The sequence below is a fragment of the Dipodomys ordii genome, unplaced genomic scaffold (genome assembly GCF_000151885.1).
Source record: "Dipodomys ordii isolate 6190 unplaced genomic scaffold, Dord_2.0 Scaffold7, whole genome shotgun sequence".
Lineage (NCBI taxonomy): Eukaryota > Metazoa > Chordata > Mammalia > Rodentia > Heteromyidae > Dipodomys > Dipodomys ordii.
The window spans coordinates 11003103-11024212 of record NW_012267223.1 but is presented as its reverse complement, the minus strand read 5'-3'; the positions used below and the strand labels follow the sequence as shown (position 1 = coordinate 11024212).

The 21110-nt window shown below is 51.6% G+C and overlaps 1 protein-coding gene across 1 annotated transcript in view; it reads left to right on the top strand.

Annotated features, from left to right (window-relative positions):
* Window positions 1-21110, top strand: part of Sdk2 (sidekick cell adhesion molecule 2) — a 121264-nt gene that overhangs the window by 60772 nt on the left and 39382 nt on the right. The window contains exons 13-27 of the mRNA XM_013037715.1: window positions 296-432; window positions 955-1102; window positions 2664-2804; window positions 4743-4924; window positions 5462-5577; window positions 10213-10408; window positions 10554-10652; window positions 11032-11223; window positions 12342-12463; window positions 14257-14366; window positions 14476-14626; window positions 15231-15468; window positions 16768-16883; window positions 18010-18199; window positions 20020-20118. Coding sequence (XP_012893169.1) covers window positions 296-432; window positions 955-1102; window positions 2664-2804; window positions 4743-4924; window positions 5462-5577; window positions 10213-10408; window positions 10554-10652; window positions 11032-11223; window positions 12342-12463; window positions 14257-14366; window positions 14476-14626; window positions 15231-15468; window positions 16768-16883; window positions 18010-18199; window positions 20020-20118 — 2237 coding nt within the window. The remainder of the gene's footprint in view (window positions 1-295; window positions 433-954; window positions 1103-2663; window positions 2805-4742; window positions 4925-5461; window positions 5578-10212; window positions 10409-10553; window positions 10653-11031; window positions 11224-12341; window positions 12464-14256; window positions 14367-14475; window positions 14627-15230; window positions 15469-16767; window positions 16884-18009; window positions 18200-20019; window positions 20119-21110) is intronic.

Here is a 21110-nt window from a genome sequence, read left to right as displayed (position 1 = left end):
CCCCGGGATGGCTCAGAGCCAGCTGGGACAAAAAAGCAATGGCACCGAGATGGCTCAGCCAGCTTCTTGTCAGCACCCAGGACCATGGATGACCCCAGGCCTGTCCTGCTCATCCACCATGTGCCCTAAGCATCCTTTGGGGATGTATCCTTCCACCTCCCCCTCAGCTCTGAGAGGCCTCCGTCAGGAGCAGGGGTCCGAGCAAGGCTTAGACAGATTCGTTCCGGCGGGAGGAATCTCCGGGTGGACAGCAGAAGGCCATGTTCTGTGGCCCCTCCACTCGCATCTCTTCTAGGCAGCTGCCCCATGCCCCGGAGCATCCCGTGGCAATGCTCAGCATGGTGGAGAGGAGAGCCATCAACCTGACATGGGCCAAGCCCTTTGACGGCAACAGCCCCCTGATCCGCTACGTCCTGGAGATGTCAGAGAATAGTAAGGACTCCTCTGTCCCCTCCGGTACCCTGCTCATCGCTGACACATGGTGCAAGTCAGTGCTGGGCTAGAGTCTCCGTGCCCTCCAGTCCCCAGTCCTGGGCCTCCAAGCAGATCCCGCCCCCTGCAGCCCCGCTTCCTCTCTAAAGGGGAAAACAGCCTCCACCTGTCCCATACCGCTCAGCTGGTGCTTAATGCCGGACCTGACCCAGTAGCAGCAGCAGCAGCTGTAAACTCCAAAAGTAACGAGAATCATCTGACTGCCCAGAGCTCCTCAATGAGGGGGAGAAACAAGGGCATCTCCGGTCCCATGAGCCCTTGCTCCCTCCAACTCCCTCCAACTCCCTTCTTCTCCCTGGTCACGTGGGCTCATGAGACCCAGGATGCACAGGGGTTATGCAGGAAGGGCAAAGCACTCACTCTCCTGCCAGAGCAAACCCCCTCGTGGACATGCAGGGTGGGAATCCCGTCCCATCCAGCCCCCCGCCCACCCCTCCTCTCCTCCCTCTCCCATCTCTGCAGATGCTCCCTGGACCATCCTCCTGGCCAGCGTGGATCCTGAAGCCACTTCGGTGATGGTCAAGGGCTTGGTCCCAGCACGGTCCTACCAGTTCCGACTCTGTGCTGTCAACGACGTGGGGAGAGGACAGTTTAGCAAGGACACCGACAGGTAAGGTACGGGGAGGGGGGGAAATCTGGCACACCATCTGGGGCAGGGGCTACAGGAAACACTGGCTGCCCCAGATCTAGCCCAGAGAGCAGGGCTGAGCTGCAGTGTATGTTCTGGCTGGGTATTTCTCTGACCCCAGAGGCCTCAGTCTCCCTCTCTGTGGAAGAGGATGATGATAACACTTACAAGGATATAACAGGGATTAAGCAAGATGCCCCAGGCAGAGTGCTGTAGACAAAACATGATGTGTGATAAGCGTGAACCAAGTAATGAGATGCCTACTGTTGATGTACTATGTAGACTCAAAACCTTACTTCCTTGGGCCTTCCAGCCATCCAGAAAGTTCCAGAGAGTTGTAGGACCTCCTCAGGTTTCAACATCCAGTGCCTTGCTTCCTGCCAGACGCTGGGGAAGTCCCAGCAAAGCTTTTTATTACATGATGGACATTGAAAAATAAGAACAACGGGTGATCCATGTTGAAGCATCTCACAGCCTTTTACGAGAATGCAAATTCCATCCAGCTCAGCTGGTATAACGAGCAACCACCACTAGTGCCAAAGAGGCCATCACAGAAGAGGTCAGAGATCACACGCACCAAAGCTGTGCACTTAGCTCTTCAAAAGATGCCCTCCAGGCCCAGCATGGTAGCCCATGCCTGTAATCCCAGCCAAACAAAAAAAATGCCCTTAGCACCCAGGAAGGCACATCTAACACCCATAGCCTCAGCCCTTTGGAAGCCACAGAATCCCAGTAGTGGGGGGCTGGAGGTGCAGGGGACCCTGCCCAGCCCCCACCTTCTGCCACCCTGGGATTCTCTGTACCACAGAGTCACCTGTCTAATGAACCCCCGGCTGATGGCCCTGAGTCACCAGGAATAAAGGTTAAATCACTGTCGCATCAGGCTCTCCAAAACCAAGGGCATCTCAGTACTTTGTGGAGAGCTATCCATCACAGCTCAAAAGCATACAAATAAACGAAAAGGGGAGAGACATCCATCAAAAATAATTAACTTTTGTTTTTAATGGATAAGTGTCAGCGATGTAAAAAATAGGCTCTGCTCAAACACTGCGTACCCTGGAGGTATCAGAGAGGGGAGCAGCCCAAGAGGCCCATGGGAGGCCTGGGGCTTCCTGCTCACCCCAGGCCCACCCGGCCTGGTGCTCAGCTGGTCAGATACAGGGACCAAAGTAAGGTCCCACCTCCAGTGGGCCAGTGAATGAAAAGGAAGTGTCCAGTATCCCCATTTCTAAAGTAGTGGGCCAGCTCTGCCCACAGCACCCCTAACTACAGCTTCTTCCCCAAATGGGAAACCAAGGCCTCTGTGTGTGTGTGTGTGTGTGTGTGTGTGTGTGTGTGTTTAAAGAAATGTGCTGCTTAGGCAATCCAGCAGGCGTTGCTCAGAGACGTTCAGTGACTTGCCCAGAAGCACACAGCAGGTGTGCAGAATCCTATCCAGGGGCAGAGCAGGGTGGAGTCCATTCCCCCAGGACCCATCACACTTCTGTATGGCCCTCAGAGGCGAAGGGTGAGAGTCACAGGCTCTTGTGGGTCTCTGGTGCAGGATTTCCCTCCCCGAGGAACCACCCACAGCCCCGCCGCAGAATGTCATCGCCAGCGGCCGCACCAACCAGTCCATCATGATCCAGTGGCAGCCTCCTCCCGAGAGCCATCAGAATGGGGTCCTCAAAGGGTACCTCATCAGGTAGGTGGGGCCTCCATGCCAGGGGCTGCCCAGCAAGGGTGGGGATGGACTAACACTGGGAATGGCCTTGGAAAACACAGCAGATTCATGGCAGAGTCTCCATCTCTAACAAGAAATGTGCATGCTGTGGCAGGAAGGGTTTGGGTTAGGCTTCTAGAAGAATTTCTGGCTGTGACAGTCATGGAAAACAACAGGAATCATTGGGTGAAGGTACCTATAATCTTAAGCTTAAAGAAAGTTGCCAATGCCGGGCGGTGCCGGTGGCTCACGCCTGTAATCCTAGCTACTCAGGAGGCTGAGATCTGAGGATCGCGGTTCAAAGCCAGCCCAGGCAAGAAAGTCTGAGAAACTCTTATCTCCAATAAACCACTTGAAAAACCGGAAGTGGCAAACCGGAAGTGGCGCTGTAGCTCAAGTGGTAGAGAGCTAGCCTTGAGCTGAAGAGCTGAGGGATGCCGCCCAAGCCCAGAGTTCAAGCCCCACAATGGACAAAAAAAAAAAAAAAAAGAAAGTTGCCAAGCCAGGCACCAGGAAGTGGTGCTCTAGCTCAAGTGGTAGAGCGCTTGTCTTAAGCTGAAGAGCTCAGGCACAGCGCCCAGGCCCAGAGTTCAAGCCCCATGACCAACAAAAAACAAAAACAAAAACAAGCCAGGCACCGGTAGCTCACACCTATAATCCTAGCCACTCAGGAGGTTGAGATCTGAGGATCATGGTTCAAAGCCAGCTCGGGCAGGAAACTCTTATCTCCAATTAACCACTAGAAAATGGGAAGTGCACCATGGCTCATGGTAGAGTGCTTGCCTTGAGCTAAAGAGCTGAGGGATAGCACCCAGGCCCAGAGTTCAAGCCTTATGACTGACAAAAAAGAAAGCTGCCAAAATAGAGCACTCCTAAATTAAAATTAATCTGGTCCCCACCCTGTGGTGCACACTTGAAATACTAGTGACTCAGGAAGCTGAGATCAAGAGATGGAGATTCAAAGCCAGCCTAAGTCTGTAAGACTCTTAGTTCCAATTGACCAATAAACAGCCAGACATGGAGGTATGGTTCAAGTGGAAGAGCAACAGCCTTGAGCCAAAAAGCCGAGAGCTCAGGGTCCTGAGTTCAAGTCCCAAAACTGGCACCAAAAAAAGTCTAGATGTATGTTATCCAATCAGTCACATATGGCTGTGTAAAATTATTAAGAATGCATGGTGGGTGGGGCATAGTGGTGCACACCTGTAATCCCATCTGCCTAGGCATATGGAGACTGGAGGATCATGGTTTAAGGCCAACCTGGGCAAAAATTATTCAGTCCTTATTTCAAAACACATCTATATGAGAAGCAGAGGTAGAAGGATTCTTCTCTGAAGCCAGCAAGGGGGAAAATTCTCAAAATGTTATCAGAGATGGGCACTGGTGGCTCACACCTGTAATCCTAGCTACTCAAGAGGCTGAGATCTGAGGATCCTGGTTGGAAGCCAGACTGGGCAGGAAGGTCTGTGAGACTTTTATCTCCATTAAATTACTCAAAAAAATGCATAAGTAGAGCTGAGGAACAAGTGGTAGAGCACTAGCCTTGAGCAAAAGGAGCTCAGGGACAGCGTCCAGGCCCTGAGTTCAAGGCCCAGGACTGGGGCCCCTTCCCCCAAAAAAAACAAACTAGAAGCAAATGGAGCATTGCAGCTCAAGCAGTAGAGAATTTACTTACCTAGCAAGCACTAGGCCTTCAGTTCAAACCCCAAAGTATCACCAAAAAATAATAATTCATCAGTCAGACAGACCCAACTCCTTACTTGCATTAAGGGCAGGCTAGGGGACGCCCACCCTGTTAGACAGCACGGCTGTGAGTCACAGAACATTCTAGAAGACAGTGGGGCTGCTCCAGGCAGTTTCCTGAGAGCAAGGCTGTGCAGACTGACTCAGACCCACCACGCTGTCCTCTCTGCTCCCCGTCAGGTACTGCCTGGCTGGGCTGCCTGTCGGATACCAGTTCAAGAACATCACCGACGCCGATGTCAACAACCTGCTGCTGGAGGACCTCATCATCTGGACCAACTACGAGATTGAGGTGGCCGCCTACAACAGTGCAGGGCTGGGCGTGTACAGCAGCAAGGTCACCGAGTGGACGCTGCAGGGAGGTGAGTAGACACAGACGGGGACGGAAAGGAGCAGGTGCATCTGCTCTCCAGGCCTTGGCCTGCCAGGCCCCGGTCCTGTCCCTATTCCTTTACCTGTCCCCGTCTTGAGCATCCTGATTTAGGCTTTGCCACTGTGCTCAAGTGGAATCCCTCCAGGCAGCTGGGTCGGGAAGACGAGGAGGAGAGGGTGAGGGCTCACATGGGATGGGACAGGACTGCACAGAGGTTTTGAGGTTTCAGAGACTCTCTGTGAAGTTACCCGGATGATGAGCTGGCTTACAGTCCACAGTCCACGGGAAACTCAGCCAAATCCCACATAGAGTATTTGGCATGTCCATTGTCAGCCCCTGGGGTGTGGGACTGGCCAGTTTCATTGACTTTGAATTAAGAATAAGAATAAGATACACACACACACACACACACACAGAGGCACTGATGTGGTGTAGAAGCAGAGTCTGTATAGACCCCTCCCCAATTCTGCTAGGGCACTGAGACTGACTAACCCCCACTCCCCACTTGTGCCTTGATCCCCTCTAGTCCCCACGGTCCCCCCAGGCAATGTGCACGTCGAAGCCACCAACTCTACCACCATCCGCTTCACCTGGACTGCCCCCAGCCCCCAGTTTATCAACGGCATCAACCAGGGCTACAAGGTACGGAGGCCTCTCCTCACCTGGGGAGATGGAAGTGGGGGGGGGGGAAGCAACAGGGGAGGGGTAGGCGGAGGGAGGGCTGCTGGCCCCAGCAGAAAGCAAGGCCCTACCCAGAAAACAACCAGTGCAGAAAAGAGCTGGAGGCATGGCTCAAGTGAGAGAGAGCATCTCCCTAGCAAGTATGAGGCTCTGAGTTCATCAAAAGATAAAAACTGCTGAGTGCCAGTGGCTCATGCCAATCCTAGCTACTCTGAGATCTGAGGATCATGGTTCAAAGCCAACCTTGGGCAGGAAAATCCATGAGACTCTTATCTCCAGTTAACCACCAGAAAACCGGAAGTGCCTCAAAGTGATAGGGCACTAGCTGTGAGCAAAAGAGCTCAGGGGACACCACCCAGGCCCCAAGTTCAAGCCCCACAACCAACAAGAAAAGAAAAACTAAAATATTTATGATTTCATTGCAACGTAAGGACTACAACCTTATATTTTGTAGCCAAATAGATAAAAGTAGGGAATTTTTTTTCCTGATCTTTGGCCCACGTCTTTCTATCACAGTAAGGGGAGGAGAATAATGTTTGTCTTGGGCATACCTGTGATAAGAACGGACTCACTCCTCCCCCTAGCTTTTTTTAGTTTTGTTTCTTTTGTCTTTGGACACAGGATCTTACTACTTAACCTAAACTAGCCTCAGATTTACTATGTAGCCAAAGCTGGCCTCAAACTCTCAATCCTCCTGTCTCCACCTCCTGAACGCTAGGATTACAAGCATGTACCTCCATTCCGGCCTACCATGCTTTTCAGTGGTACCAGGGTTTGAACTCAGGGCCTCATGCTTGCTCAGCTGGTTGCTCCACCACTTGCGCCCCTCCTCCAGCTTAGTTTTCTGCTTTTCAGACAGTTATTTGGGTTATCTCCATATCCCAGATCTCCCTGTCTCTGACTTTTCTGCCCAGCCATCCTGGCTTGGAGCCATAAGCCTCTAGCTCTCAGCCTCCTGAGCAGTTAGGATTTCAAGCGTGTGCCAACAGCGCCCAGCTCCTCTCTTCCCTTTTGAATTGTTAAATTTTTCAAACACCTACAAGAGTACAGGGGAGACAATAATGAACCCCATTTGCCCATCTCCAGCTTCAAGAATTCCTAACTCACAGCCAACTGTGGCCACTTTATCCTCAGCCCTCAGCCTCTCTCAGAATATTCTGAACCAAATTCCAGGCCCATATATCCTGTCATCCACAGATACTTCTTAGGGAATGATAATAGATACGTTTTATTTATCTAAAACAAAACCACAATAACCACATTATGATGCCTACAAATGTCAGCAGTCCCTCTGATGTCATTAACTCTCCAGCCAGCCTTTCAGTTCCTCTGAGTGCCACATTATTTCTGCCACTTGTTGGCTGAGGTCTAAATGGAGTCCACATCGTTTCTGTTTGGTTTTTATCTAAGGTCTCAATTGATCTATAGATTCTCTCTCTCTCATCTCATTCTCTCCCTTTTTGACTTGAAATTTACTTAGAGAAGAAGCAGTCATTTGTCCTATAGAATTTCTCCCCAGACTGGATTTTGCTGATTGCATCCCCAGGGGGGTCATTGAACTTGTCCTCAGAAAGCCGTATTTCCACACATTGGCAGATAGAGCAGGAAACGAGTCAGATTCAGGTTTGATGGAGGCTTTTCTCCCCCGCCCCCCCCAAAAAAGACAATGCATCCGAGATGTGTTTTGTATTCCCATTGGAAGGCACAGAGTCTGTTTTTCTCTTTCAGGCAGCCATCAGCAGCCCTTGTATGATTAATTTCAATAAGGATTGCAAAATGAAGATGGGCAAATATTATCATTTCTCCCTGGCTTCCTAGTTGAAAATTATGTACAAAAAAAAAGAAGAAGAAGAAGAAAGATCCCCTGTTATCAGATTTTGGTTCCCCAAACATTCAATTCATGTAGGAAATGCAGAGTAAAAACTCTGTTCAGCTGGGTGCCAGTGGCTCAGGCCTATAATAGGCTCAGGCCTATTACCCAAGAGGCTAATTGAGGTTCAGTACTAGCCTGCCTGGGCAGGGAAGTCCATGAGATTCTTATCTCCAATTAACCAGTAAAAAGCTGGAAGTAGAGGTATGATTCAAGTGGCAGAGCACTAGCCTTGAGCACAAAAGCTGAAGGACAGCAGTCAGGCCCTGAGTTCAAGCCCTAGAACCAGGACGGACACACACACGCACACACACACACGCACGCACACACAGAGCACAGAGCACAGCACAGCTCTGTTTGTATGCATTCATCAGTCTATGGTTGCTATGGACCTGAATGGGGCAGAACATCATGGCAGAGAACTTGTGTAGCAGCAAGGTCACAAAGCGGGTAAGGCAGAGCTGCTCACTTTATGGCTGCCAGGAAACAGAGAGAAGCAGAGAATTACCTCCTTGAAGGGAATTCTCCCTGTGACCCACTTCCTCCAACCAAGCCCCACCTCCCAAGTCCATTCAGTTGTCAGTTCATCAATGGATGGATCCATTGATCAGAGCCCTCATAAGCCAGCAGTCTCTCAATGACGGGATCCACCAGCTGGGGACCAAACTTTCAACTTCATAACCAAACCATAACACCCAGGAGTGTCGGGAACATCATTATCTTACAGCTCCACACCCCATAATGAATATTTTGAAGCCGACTCTGGAAGCCATGGCTCTGCTGCCATCTTGGACACTACCACCATCTTGGGAGCTGTAGGACCAAGTCTGTATTGTTTACCCTCCACACCACACTCCACTTACCATTTCCGACAAATCGTTTTTGTAGACAAGTACCAGTGACAGTTTTAAAACACCTGTAAAGTCATTCTTTTTGCCTTTATATTTTTTTAAAAACGATAGTGATTGTAATTAACTTAAGCCCAATAAAATAATATTTACCCAAATTTTACACTTGCTGGGGAACACTCCACACAATTAATTCCAACAGCATAATTAATTCAAATTTACATTAATTAAATTAAATTAAAACATCAAGCTCATTTCTTCATCTACTCCAAAGAAGTTGGGGCAATTTAATTGCTATGAAACAAGATAAGTGAAATAAAGAGGATATTTAACATACTTATTAAATGCCACTTAGTATTTCTGATTGGTATTTTTAGGTCTAATTAGTGTCTAATTAACTTGCTATAGGCTATCTTTCCACAATACCAATTAAATTTCAAAACATCCTTTATAAACACAGGGCCCTGAAAAAGAGAAGATTAAGCATTGTTATAGGGCGTGAGTTAATCAGGAGACACTGGTGTGGTATTGTTTTATATCTATAAATACCATGCTTATTAAAGCTTCTCGAGTGTAGCTTTTCAGCATTAATTGCTATTTAATCAACTTCAAATAAATGAGGAAATCTTGGAGACCAGCTGTCATTGTTGGAGACAGATGAAGAGCCCAGAAAACAAGAGCGGGAGGTGAGCGGGAGGTAGAATTAGGAGGAGAGGCAGCAGACTTAGACAACCAATGGGAGGCAGGTACAGAGGTTGATGAGAGAGAAAGGAATGGATTTCAAGATGGGGTGGGGGGTCTTCTGATGACTCCTCACCTCTAGGTAACATTTCAGATTGAAATATCAGCTTGGAACAAGTATAAAGAGGACAGAGTTACCCACAAAATAAAGTCCTATGGGATGTGAGTCTTGGAGAACTCCAACCAAGGGGACACTACCCCAACCTGTTGGGTGCGAGTTGTGGAGACCAGGGCTTGGAAACTGAGCGCCTCAGCTGTCCCTAGCTGTGTGACATCGTGTAAGTCACTCAGCCTCTTTGACCCTCAGTTTCCTCATTTGTAAATAAATGATGTGCACCCTGCCTCTGGGATGGAAAGCCCTGGGCCCTGGAGTTTAGAGAGCCCCAAGTTTGCTCAAATGCTGTGCTGAAATGTGTGTGCCTAGAAATGTGTGTGTGTGTGTGTGTGTGTGTGTGTGTGTCTTGAACTCGGCTTGGGCACTGAACCTGAGCTTTTTCGCTTAAGGCTAGCACACTACCACTTGAGCCACAGCTCCACTTTTGGCTTTTTTTTGTGGTGGTTAATTGGAGATAAGAGTCTCATGGACTCTCCTACCCCAGCCTGGCTTCAAACCATGATCCTCAGATCTCAGCCTCCTGAGTAGCTGGGAGTAGAGGTGTGAGCTACTGGCACTCCACTTAGAAATTAGTTTTTAGGGGGGAGGGGAGAGGCTGGGAAGGGATGTGAAGGGTAAACAAAAGAGGAGGCTGCAATGCTTGGTAAGAAATGTACGCATTATCCTGCCCATGTAATTGTAACCCCTCTGTACAGTATGTTCACAAATAAAATAAAATTTAAAAAAAAGAAATTAATTTTTAGCACAGGGCTCTGTTCTGGTTTTGCACTGGGCCTGGGCAGCCTGAAGCTGGCTCTAGGGCAGAGCCACCTTGGGGCGTGATAGGGCAAATCCTCTCATGTGGGCATCTAACTCTTTGCCTGGGGTCACTGGCTCAAGTAATGGACCAGCACCTCGGAGTGGTAGCAGGCAGGATAGGGCTCTACCGCCCTGTTGCTCCCTTTCCTGGGAGAAGGGACATAGTATTAGCCCAGCCTGTGGAACAGGGCTTTTCTGGAAGGTTCTTGCTGGCCTGTCCCCAGCTGATCGCCTGGGAGCCAGATCAGGAGGAGGAAGTTACCATGGTGACTGCCCGGCCCAACTTTCAAGACAGCATCCACGTGGGCTTTGTTTCCGGCCTAAAGAAGTTCACCGAGTACTTCACCTCCGCTCTGTGCTTCACCACCCCGGGGGACGGGCCCCGCAGCAGCCCCCAGCTGGTGCGCACCCATGAAGATGGTAGGTGCCCCCACCCTCCCCAGCCGCCCTCCCCAGCCCCCTCTCCCTCCCACCCAGGCCCGCGCAGCTTTGCTGCACAGTGTGGCCTTGCTCTGGCTCTAACTTGCCCTGGGTGGGGGTGGTGGGGGACCCTTTTGGGAAACAGTGCCAGGCCCCGTGGGACACCTAAGCTTCAGTGACATCCTGGACACTTCGCTGAAGGTCAGCTGGCAGGAGCCAGGAGAGAAGAACGGCATCCTCACGGGTAGGCCCCCCGAGGGGCTATTGAATGAGACGGTGGGGGGTGGGGCTGGTGGGGGGGTCAGCCAGGCCTCCAGTGACCCCCACATCTTAGCAGCCACACAGAGGATCCACCGACACCTCCACCCTGCAGCGTATCCCAGCATCTCCGACTCCAGGTCTCAGGTCTTAAGGACCCGCAGGGCTGCCATGACCAGATCCCTCTCCTCTCCTTGCCCACACGCCCCCTTTGGCTTCCCAGGAGGCACATGGACCGCCATTTTCTCCCTAGCTCCTTTACTCCCAGTGGGGATGGACCCAGCTGTCAGGCTCATATTGAGCAGGAAGTAGAGCAAGGATCAAAGGCCCAGCTCATGCCATTATCGTGGACCCCCCCCCCGCAGGGTACCGGATCTCGTGGGAGGAGTACAACCGAACCAACACCCGCGTGACCCACTACCTGCCCAACGTGACCCTGGAGTACCGGGTCACCGGCCTCACCGCGCTCACTACCTACACCATCGAGGTGGCTGCCATGACCTCAAAAGGCCAGGGCCAGGTCTCTGCCTCCACCATCTCCTCTGGGGTGCCTCCGGGTAGGTACCCCTCCAGGCACACTCTTGCTCTCAGTTCTGGTCAAAGGCATTGTCTTGTGGGAAATGATGGCTTTCTCTCCCACCAGGTTCTCCTGTTCCCTTGATTCTGTGGGCCCCGTGGCCCTCCCCCTGAGCAACCGTGATTCCTGTGGCCCCCAGGTCTCCAAAAGGAGGCTGTCCTCTTGGCTTCTGCCTCTCACCACACAAGACTCTTGGCACAACAGTCGAGATGTGGTCTCAATAGCTTACTGCCCAGCTGGCCTCAAAGCACAATCCTCCTATTCTCTACCTCTCAAGTAGCTGAGATTACAGGCATGAGCCACCGCACCCTAGATGAGGAGTTGGACTAGATAACCCTGTGGTTGTATCCAGATCTCTAAGGCTGGCTTGGCTGTCATTCCATCATCCCTGAATCTGTCCATTGAAATGGACTGGAATTCAGTCCATCCCCAGGAACGCTGTGTCAGTAATGCTGACATTTATATAGCTACTCTCCTCATGCTAGAATTGAGAGCTTTATGTACACCAGCTCATTACATCCTTACAACAACCCTGAGGTCAGTGTTGTTGTTATTATCTCCATTTTATTGAGGCACAGGGGAGTAGTTAACTTACCCAAAGATACACAGCCTCTGAAGAGTGGAGTTAGATTCACACTCCACAGTAAAACTCCAGAATGGTTGATCTTCCTGTTCACACCGAGCCTCTAAGCGCCTTGAGGTGCCTCCTTTTCTCTCTCCTCCAGCCAGGACTGGGCATGCAATGGGAGGGCTATAAGGGGGCTGTGTGGATGGAGAGGAAAATGGAACCTATCTGATTTCTCTCCAGCCCAGCTGCGGTTTGTGTGATCTTGCGCCATTGCTCTCACACCCAAATCTGCCCAGGGGAGTTCTGGCTTACATGGCCCTGAAAGGTGCCCTCAGCCCCCAAATCTATCTTAGCCTCCTCGTATGAATCTGGCTCTCTGTAAGACACAGGTTCAAAGCCAATGTTGGCACACGAGGACTTGGCTGAGCCTGTGCTGGGATATCACTGAGCCTCCCCTTTTGTGCCCCCAAAGTCCGGTGCCATGTGGAATCATTCTCACCTGATCTCCCTGCCCTGTTCTCCTTGTCCAGAACTCCCAGGTGCCCCCACCAACCTGGGCATTTCTAACATCGGCCCCCGCTCCGTGACCTTGCAGTTCAGACCTGGCTATGACGGGAAAACCTCCATCTCCCGCTGGCTGGTGGAAGCCCAGGTAAAAACCTTCTGTGGGGGAGAGGGGAGCGCTGGATCCAGACCCTGCCCCCTACTGCTGCCTCAGCGCTGGGCAGACGGGTAACCCTGAATACAAAAGAAAAAGAGTGGGCGTTCAGTGAGTGTGAGCACATACTAGTGCTGCGCCCCGTGGAATGAGGCTACATCCTAGTAAATCCATTGCAAGTTGAAAATAACCTAAGTTAGAACTGCTTTTTTTGGGGGGGTGTGCATGCAGACGTGTGCACATGCACCTGTATGGGGGCTTGAATTCAGGGCCTCACAATCTGGCTTAGCCTTTTTGTTCAAAGCTGGCATTCCATGGCTCAAGCCACACCTCCACATCCTATTTTTAGGCTGATTGGTTGGAAAGTCTCATGGACTTTTCTTCCTGGGCTGGCGATCCTCAGATCTCAGCCTCCTGCATGGCTAAGAATAGTTACCATCAAGTGTTTCTATTGAATACCTGTTAGTTTTACACTAGTATAAAACTTCAAATGTATTTTAAGTCAAACCATGGTAAATTGGGGTCTGTCTATATACCCCAAATGCCTACAGCTCCTTCCCTGTCTCCAGGGCACCTCACCTGTCCATGCACATGAGAAGACCCCTACCAGTCCCCGCCCCCCAGGGTTCAGCAGTGGCTTATTGCTTGAAAACAGTCAGCTGCTGCCCTGAATCTTAATTAACCATGTAGCTCTCAATTCTGCACCCCAGAATTGTCAGGGAGCACTCATAAATTCAACACCTGGGCTGGGAAGGTGGCTCAGTGGTAGAGCACTCGCCTTGCATGCTCGAGGCCCTGGGTTCGATTCCTCAGCACCACATAAACAAAAAGCCAGAAGTGGCGCTGTGGCTCAAGTGGTAGAGCACTAGCTTTGAGCTGAAGAGCTGAGGGACAGCGCCCAGGCCCAGAGTTCAGGCCCACGACCGGACCCAAAATAAATAAATAAATAAATTCAACACCTATGTTCCACACCCAGAATTTCAGATTTAGCCGGTTTGATGGACAGTGGAGTTTGTTGCACCCATAGGTTCCTGGCCCCAACCCCCCCCCAGGGATTTTGATTGGCTATGTCTAACATAGATTCTTATACCCTCCCCCCAGAGATTCTGATTGGCTGGGTCTGACTCAGGTTTCTACCCTGCCCCCCCCCTCAGGGATTCTGATTGGCTGCATCTATCATAGAGCCTGGTCCCAAGCCCAGGGATTCTAATTGGCTGGGTCTAGCATCTGCCCTGACTGGCTGAGTCTGGCACAGGGCCTGGGATTAGATTTAGAAGCAGAATTCCTTGGGGTTTGGTTGTTTTGAGTTTTTTGTTTTTGTTTTTGTTTTATTTTGCCTTTTGGGGGGGCTGGTTGTGGGGCTCAAACTCATGGCCTGGGCGCTGTCCCTGAGCCTCTTTGTACTCAAGGCTAGAACTCTGCCACTTGAGCCATAGCATTACTTCCAGTTTTTTGAGTGGTTAATTGGAGATAAGAATCTCCTGGGGACTTTTTTGCCTAGGCTGGCTTCGAGCCACGATCCTGAGATCTCAGCTTCCTGAGTAGCTAGGATTACAGGTGTGAGCCACTGGTGCCCAGCATTCCTTGGGGGTTTTGATGTAGGAAGGGCTCAGAGTCACACCTGCAATCACCTGTAAGGACACAGAAAGATGGTATCCTTTTGCTGAGCCCTGAGATTTAGATCAAGACCTTCCCTGGTCAGGGCTACCGTCTCCTAAGAGCTTGGGCTGAGAACATCCCACCTGAGCCCTGTAGACTGGACAGATCTAAGGGTCCCCCTTCTCCAGGTGGGCGTGATCGGGGAGGGAGAGGAATGGTTGCTGATCCACCAACTCAGCAATGAGCCAGATGCCCGCTCCATGGAAGTACCCGACCTCAACCCCTTCACCTACTACAGGTAAGACCTCCCCCCCTCCATGCAGTGGGTGGTAGCTGCCCCCTGGGGCAGGGGCAGGGGCAGGGCTGGCCTTGGCAGCCCTCATACCACCCTGTTCATCCCCTCCTAGCTTCCGCATGCGCCAGGTGAACATCGTAGGCACCAGCCCACCCAGTCAGCCTTCCAGAAAGATCCAGACTCTCCAGGCACCCCCAGACATGGCCCCAGCCAATGTGACTTTGCGCACGGCCAGTGAGACCAGCCTGTGGCTTCGCTGGATGGTGAGGCTCCCTGGAGGAAGTGGGGTGGGACATCCCCATATCCTGGCTGCCCCACACCTCAAAGATAGCACACACCCATCAGGCAGCTGCGCTTCTTTCTCTTTACGCATACTTTTTTAAATTTTTCCTTGCTTTCTTCATTACTTCTCTGTTGAAATGCCTAGTAGCAGATTGTGGCCGAAGAATCAAATGTACCACCTGACAGTAAGGGCTAGAAATCGCTATCTGCCAAGTGCCAAGCGGTTTCAATGTGTGAATGTCCCATCCTGTTTGCTTCTCCTAGGAAATTTACAAGACACATTGTCACAGCTAAGGAAACTGAGGCTCAGGGAGGTTAGGCACTCCTCCCCCACCCCACCTCCACCCCCCCACCCCCGCTGCCCCATGAACACACAGCTCGGCACATGTTCAGTCACAGAGCTGCTAAGGTAGAAGAGGCCAGGGAGGGGCCGGCAGGCTCTGGAACCAGTCTCACAGATCAGGATTATGTGTGTTTTCCTGAAAGCCCCCAGGAAGAGGTGGTACAGCCCCACTCCATCCTGGGCATTCCCTCGGGCACAGGGCAGCCTCCCTCCCAGCACCTCCCTCCCCCTGCCTTCTGCAGCCTCTCCCAGAGATGGAATACAATGGGAACCCCGAGTCCGTGGGCTACAAGATCAAGTACAGCCGATCAGATGGCCACGGCAAGACGCTGAGCCACGTGGTCCAGGACCGCGTGGAGCGGGAATACACCATCGAGGACCTGGAGGAGTGGACGGAGTACCGCGTCCAGGTCCAGGCCTTCAACGCCATCGGGAGTGGGCCCTGGAGCCCGATGGTGGTGGGCAGGACCCGGGAGTCAGGTACCGCTCTGTCTGTCTGCCCCCAGAGCCATCCAGGGGCACCGGAGGCTGCGTCCAGTCTCCAAAGACAGTCTGAGCAGCTTGCTCAGCCATGGCGGAACTTCCTGCCACGTTATGGTGTCTCCTAGTATCTGTCCCCCAATTCCTGCCCTTGTTCTCACCATCAGAGACTCTGGAGTAGCCAAGCTGTTCAACTTTGCAAAACTGGCTCCTATTTGTCCTTGCTTTAACCCAATACCAGTGGTTCCTGAGGAATCTGAGATGGAGTTTCGGGGGGGGGGGGCACTCTCAGAACATTCCAGAAACCTTCCTGGGGCCTGGTCATTGTTCACCCATGGACTGTGAACCCAGAAACAGCTCTCATTTATCCACATGTGGCCCAATGCCCTACGGATTTTTCCAGTCACTTTTAAAATGACAGACAGAGGACTGGGTGTGGTAGCTCACCCCTGTCATCCTTACCTCTTAGGAGGCAAAGACAGAAGGCTCACAGTTCAAGGCTGACCTTGACAAAAAAAAAGAGTTAGCAAGATCCTATCTCAAAAGAAGCCAGGCCAGCTAGACACTGGTGTTTCGCACCTGTAATCCTGATGACTCAGGAGGCTGAGATCTGAGGACCACAATTCAAAGCCAGTCTAGGCAGGAAAGTCTATAAGACCCAATTAACCATCAGAAAACCAGAAGTAGAGCTGTGACTCAAAGTGGTAGTGTGCTAGCCTTGAGCAAGAGAGCTCAGGGATAGCACCCAGGCCCTGAGTTCAAGCCCCATAACCAACAAAAACAAACGCCAGGCATTGGATTACATTTCTATAATTCCAGCTATTCTGAAAACAGAAGTAGGAGGTTGAGGTCTAAGGCTAATACGGGCAAAAGTGCAATACCCTACCTGAAACACAAACTTAAAGCAAAAAGGATTGGCAATGTGTCTGAAGTGGTAGAGTGCCTGCCTAGCAAGTACCAGGCCCTGAATTCAACCCCTAGTACCCTCAAAAAGAAAGAAAAAAAATGACAGATGGCCCTCGCTAGTCCCCAGCTCCACCCCCCCTTGCAGTGCTGGCAGGAAATGCTAACTCATCATCTAAAGTTAGGCTACACAGAGAATAATGAGAGAGGCAAAGCATTCCAAAACCCAAAGACATTGTGTAGGAGAATTCGGGGCCCGTCTCTGCCATCTTCTTCCATAGAGCAGGGAACACGGAGCTGATTCCTACCGCATTCCTCTCCCTGCTCCACCTCATTCCCCTACAGGGTGGACTTGGGCTCCTCAGATCCTTCTCTCCCCACCCCTGTCTCCCACAGTCCCATCCTCTGGCCCCACCAACGTGTCTGCACTGGCTACCACGTCCAGCAGCATGCTGGTGCGTTGGAATGAGATCCCCGAGGCCGACCGCAATGGGCTCGTGCTGGGCTACAAGGTGGGTCTCAGCATCAGAGGTGGGGGGTGGGCTCCCTGGCCTCGTCACCTGCTGGGTCTCTGCCTCCTACAGAAGACATGGGGGAATCCGCCGGCTTCCTGCCCACCAACCACGTAGCAAATAACTCCATCCCCAAAACCTCTTTTATGGTGGCTCACACCTATAATCCTAGCTACTCAGGAGGCTGAGATCTGAGCATCGTGATTCAAAACCAGCCCAGGCAGAAAAGCCCGTGAGACCCTTATCTCCAATTAACCACCAGAAAACTGGAAGTGCCACTGTGGCTCAAAGTGGTAGAGCGCTAGCCTTGAGCAGAAATGCTCAGGGACAGCACCCAGGCCCTGAGCTCCAGCCCACAACCAAAAAGAAAAAGCCTCCTTCAAGGATAGGGAGATGATGTGGGGTACTAGTGGCTCATGCCTGTAATCCTAGCTATTCAGGAGGCTGAGACTGTGAGGATTGTGGTTGGAAGCCAGCGTGAATAGGAAAGTCTGTTATCTCCAATTAACCAGCAAAATGCTGGATGTGGAGCTGTGAGCCAAGTGGTAGGGTGCCAGCCTTGTGTGAAAAAGCTGAGGAATGGCATCCAGCCCTGAGTTCAAGTATTTTATGCCTAGTACTGGCACGATAAAAATAAAAAAGGAGAGAGAGGCCCCAAAGTCAGGTCAGGGTCCTTGCTGGACCCTGCAGGAGTCCATGCTGGGTGGCCCCGTAGTCCTAATGGGTCCTGTTTTCATTCCCAGTATTTTCTAGAATTCATCTTAAAGACATGGCTAGCCACACGTCCAGCCCTGGCTTAGAACTGGGCTGCTGTCCTAGGCTCTGCCACCATCAGCTCTGGGACTTTGAACAAGTGTTGTTCTCTTCCCCCACCTGCCTTCCACCTGAATGTGCCCTAAGGGCACTTCCGGTTCCCTAGCTAAGTCTACCTTTGTGTTCCACGCCTGCCCGCCATGATCACTAGCTTTGCATTACCCCATGTCCCCTTGGATACCAGTGAGCCCAAGTCTGCCTACTCCACACACCCCCATTCCAGTCTTGAATGAGACTCAGGACAGGTGCTAGCTGGGGAAGGGTGGGGGAGGGGACCCAGGGCTGAGGCTCTCCCCTGTGCTGGGCCTGGCAGGTGGTGTATAAGGAGAAGGATTCAGATGCCAAACCCAAGTACTGGCTGGTGGAAGGCAACTCGTCTCGCAGTGCCCAGCTCACGGGCTTGGGCAAGTATGTGCTCTACGAGGTCCGTGTGCTGGCCTTCACGCGCATCGGAGACGGCAGCCCCAGCCACCCTCCCGTCCTGGAGCGCACGCTGGATGATGGTAAGTCCAAATGCCGGCAAGGCCAGGGAAGACAGGAGGGGCCTGCCCCTCGACCTGCTTTGCCTTTCGTCCCGCCTGGCAGCTCCCTCTGGCATCATAACCTGCCTGATCCTCCTGTGGTCCCTCAGAAATCCCATCCCCTGGACAAGGAGATGTTATTAGAGATAATAGTCTGGTGCTGGCTTATTGAAAAAGAACAAAGTTGGTACCAGTGGATCAGGCCTGTGATCCTAGCAACTCAAAAGGCTGAGATCTGAGGATCGAGGTTCAAAGACAGCCTGGATAAGAAAGCCTGTCAGACTATTATCTCTAATCTAGTCTGTGTGAGCTGGGTGCTGGTGGCTCATGCCTGTAATCCCAGACAAGGCTGAGGATTGTGGTTCGAGGCAACCCGGGCAGGAAAGTCTATGAAATTCTCATCTCCAATTAACCACCAGAAAACCAGAAGTGGAGCTATGGCTCAATGGGGTAATGCACTAGCTTTGCGCGAAAAAGCTCAGAGACAACACCCAGGCCCTGAGTTCAAGCCCCATGACCCACAACAACCACAAAACCATCTGTGTGTTCCTCATTCCATCTCTTGGTGCCCCAGTAGGTTGAGTGAATGACCCAGGGACTTTTCACCAGTTTCTACTTGGTGCTCACCAGAGACAGGTTCACGGTGGGTAAATTCTGGATTATTGGACATGAGCCTCCTGGTCCTGTGTGCACAAGACCAGCACAGCTGAGTTCCACCTTTACCATTACAGCAAGACTCCCAGACACAAGCTGACCTACAGGCCTAGTGTCCCTCCTTCACCCCACATGCCATTCCGCCTCCTGCCCAGCACAAACATTTATGAGTCCAGATAGAAATGCAGAAGGAAGGCCAAATACCACATGTCTATATATTCTAAAGCTATAAATCAAGTTAATGAAGTGTTAAATTAAATATGTTCGAGCCTCCTGCTGTATAATGACCTAGAAGGCCACGTTTGCATTTGCAAATCTCAGACTCCTTGGGGCTCTCTGCTGGAATGCGTATCTCAGGATGAGCTCCCACCCACACCAGAACTGACCACCCCCCCACCACCGCCTCTTCTTCTGCTTCCCATCCACTCTTTCCATCCACACCATTCAGCATCTGTCCACACCCCTGAGGGCTATCTCTGGTCCCGGGGCACACAGCTTACCCTTGGAGATATAGGGAGATCTGAGAAATAACGGGCTCATCCAGACTCTGGAAGGATGGCTGGGGCTGTCTGGGAATGGGCCTCCCAGGACCCTAGAAGTACAGAGTGAACTCTGGAAAAGAGGGGTCATGCAGGTTCTGAGTAGGTACTTCCATTACCTGGCACCATCTTACCCATGTGGTGGGAAGCACAGACCAGGTGAGGGATGCATCTCAGTGGGAGAACACTGATCCAGCAAGGGTAAAAGCCTGGGTGCCATCCCCAGCCCTGCAACAAATACAACGATTTCTAAAAACAATGTAGTTCATGCCTCTCATCTTGGCTACTCCAAAGGTTGAGACCTTTTTGAGTAGCCAAGATGATAGGCACTGAGTTCAAGCCGCTCAATAAAGCCCAGACCCACAGCTAAGTTCTAAGCCTGGAGCCTATGGTAGAGGGGTAGGGGGAGATAATTCTGAGAGTAGATAACTCACTGGTTGTCATTTTTTCCTGTCGCTGCTCCTAACTCAGCACCAGACGCAGCACACCACTCCACAAACACCTTCTGAGCTGAGTGGCCCCGCCTCCTCCACTCCACAGAGCTGAGGCTTGAGGCTGAGCAGTGCCCCTACCCCCCCCCCATCATCCCCTGCCCTCTGTCCCCTCCAGTTCCAGGCCCCCCCATGGGCATCCTGTTCCCAGAGGTGAGGACCACATCTGTGCGGCTCATCTGGCAGCCCCCTACAGCCCCTAACGGCATCATCTTGGGTAAGTCTGAGCCCTTTTCTGGGTCTCAGGAAGGAGGAAGTAGCACCGAACTTTGCAATTGAGATGGGGTATACCCCCGGGAGGTGTCTCCTTAACGATGAGATCTGAGTCCTATTTCTCCTGCTGGAGGTTCCAGCCTGTAACATTATCTGCAGCAGGGCAAAGTCAAGGTGCAGATCTCTTAAGCACCATTGGCTGACTCTGTGCCTCCCAAGTATCTCCAGCCAGCAGGCCATCTGGTAGACCCAACAGCTATTCCATAGTGGGACCAAAAGAGGGCGCATGACACAGGGAGAAGGCTGCGAATCAGAAGGGTGATTAGCTTTACGTTTGAATTCCCCCAAGATATACATCCAAGCTGAAGGTAGCCACTATGTGAACTTGAACAAGCCTGCTTCCTGCCCCAGCATCAGCCCCTCATCTTTGAAACAGTGGCTTAGCCGGGCATGTTGGCACCCACTTGTAAGCCCAGCTTACTGAGCGGCTGAAGCAGAAAGCTCACTTATACCCAGGTGTTTTGAAGACAATTGTGAGCAACGTAAAAACACCATGTCTCAAAAGTTAAAAATAGCCAGATGCTGGTGGCTCAGACCTATAATTCTAGCTACTCAGCAGGCTGAGATCTGAGGATCTCAGTTCAATAATATATAATATTATAGAGAATAATGATATCATAGAGAACACAGGCACATGTACACAGGAAGGGTAGCCCCTGTTCTAGAGCTCTGAGTTCTGCTCTCCTATCCTGTCTGTCCTGAAGGAATATCACACACCCAAAAGACAGAGAGACAGGGACGCTAGTAGCTTTAGACTAGAAAGCCCTAGGCAGGATTTCCAGCTCAGCCACTTGCTGGTGGGCTCTGCTGGTCTCTGCCTGCCTCAGTCTCCTCACTGGCCTGACATGGGGGGGTTGCAGATGCTGTGTGTTGAGCCCCCATACGCACCCCTCACAGTCCACCTTCCCCAAGTGCATCTAAGAACAGAAGTGTGAC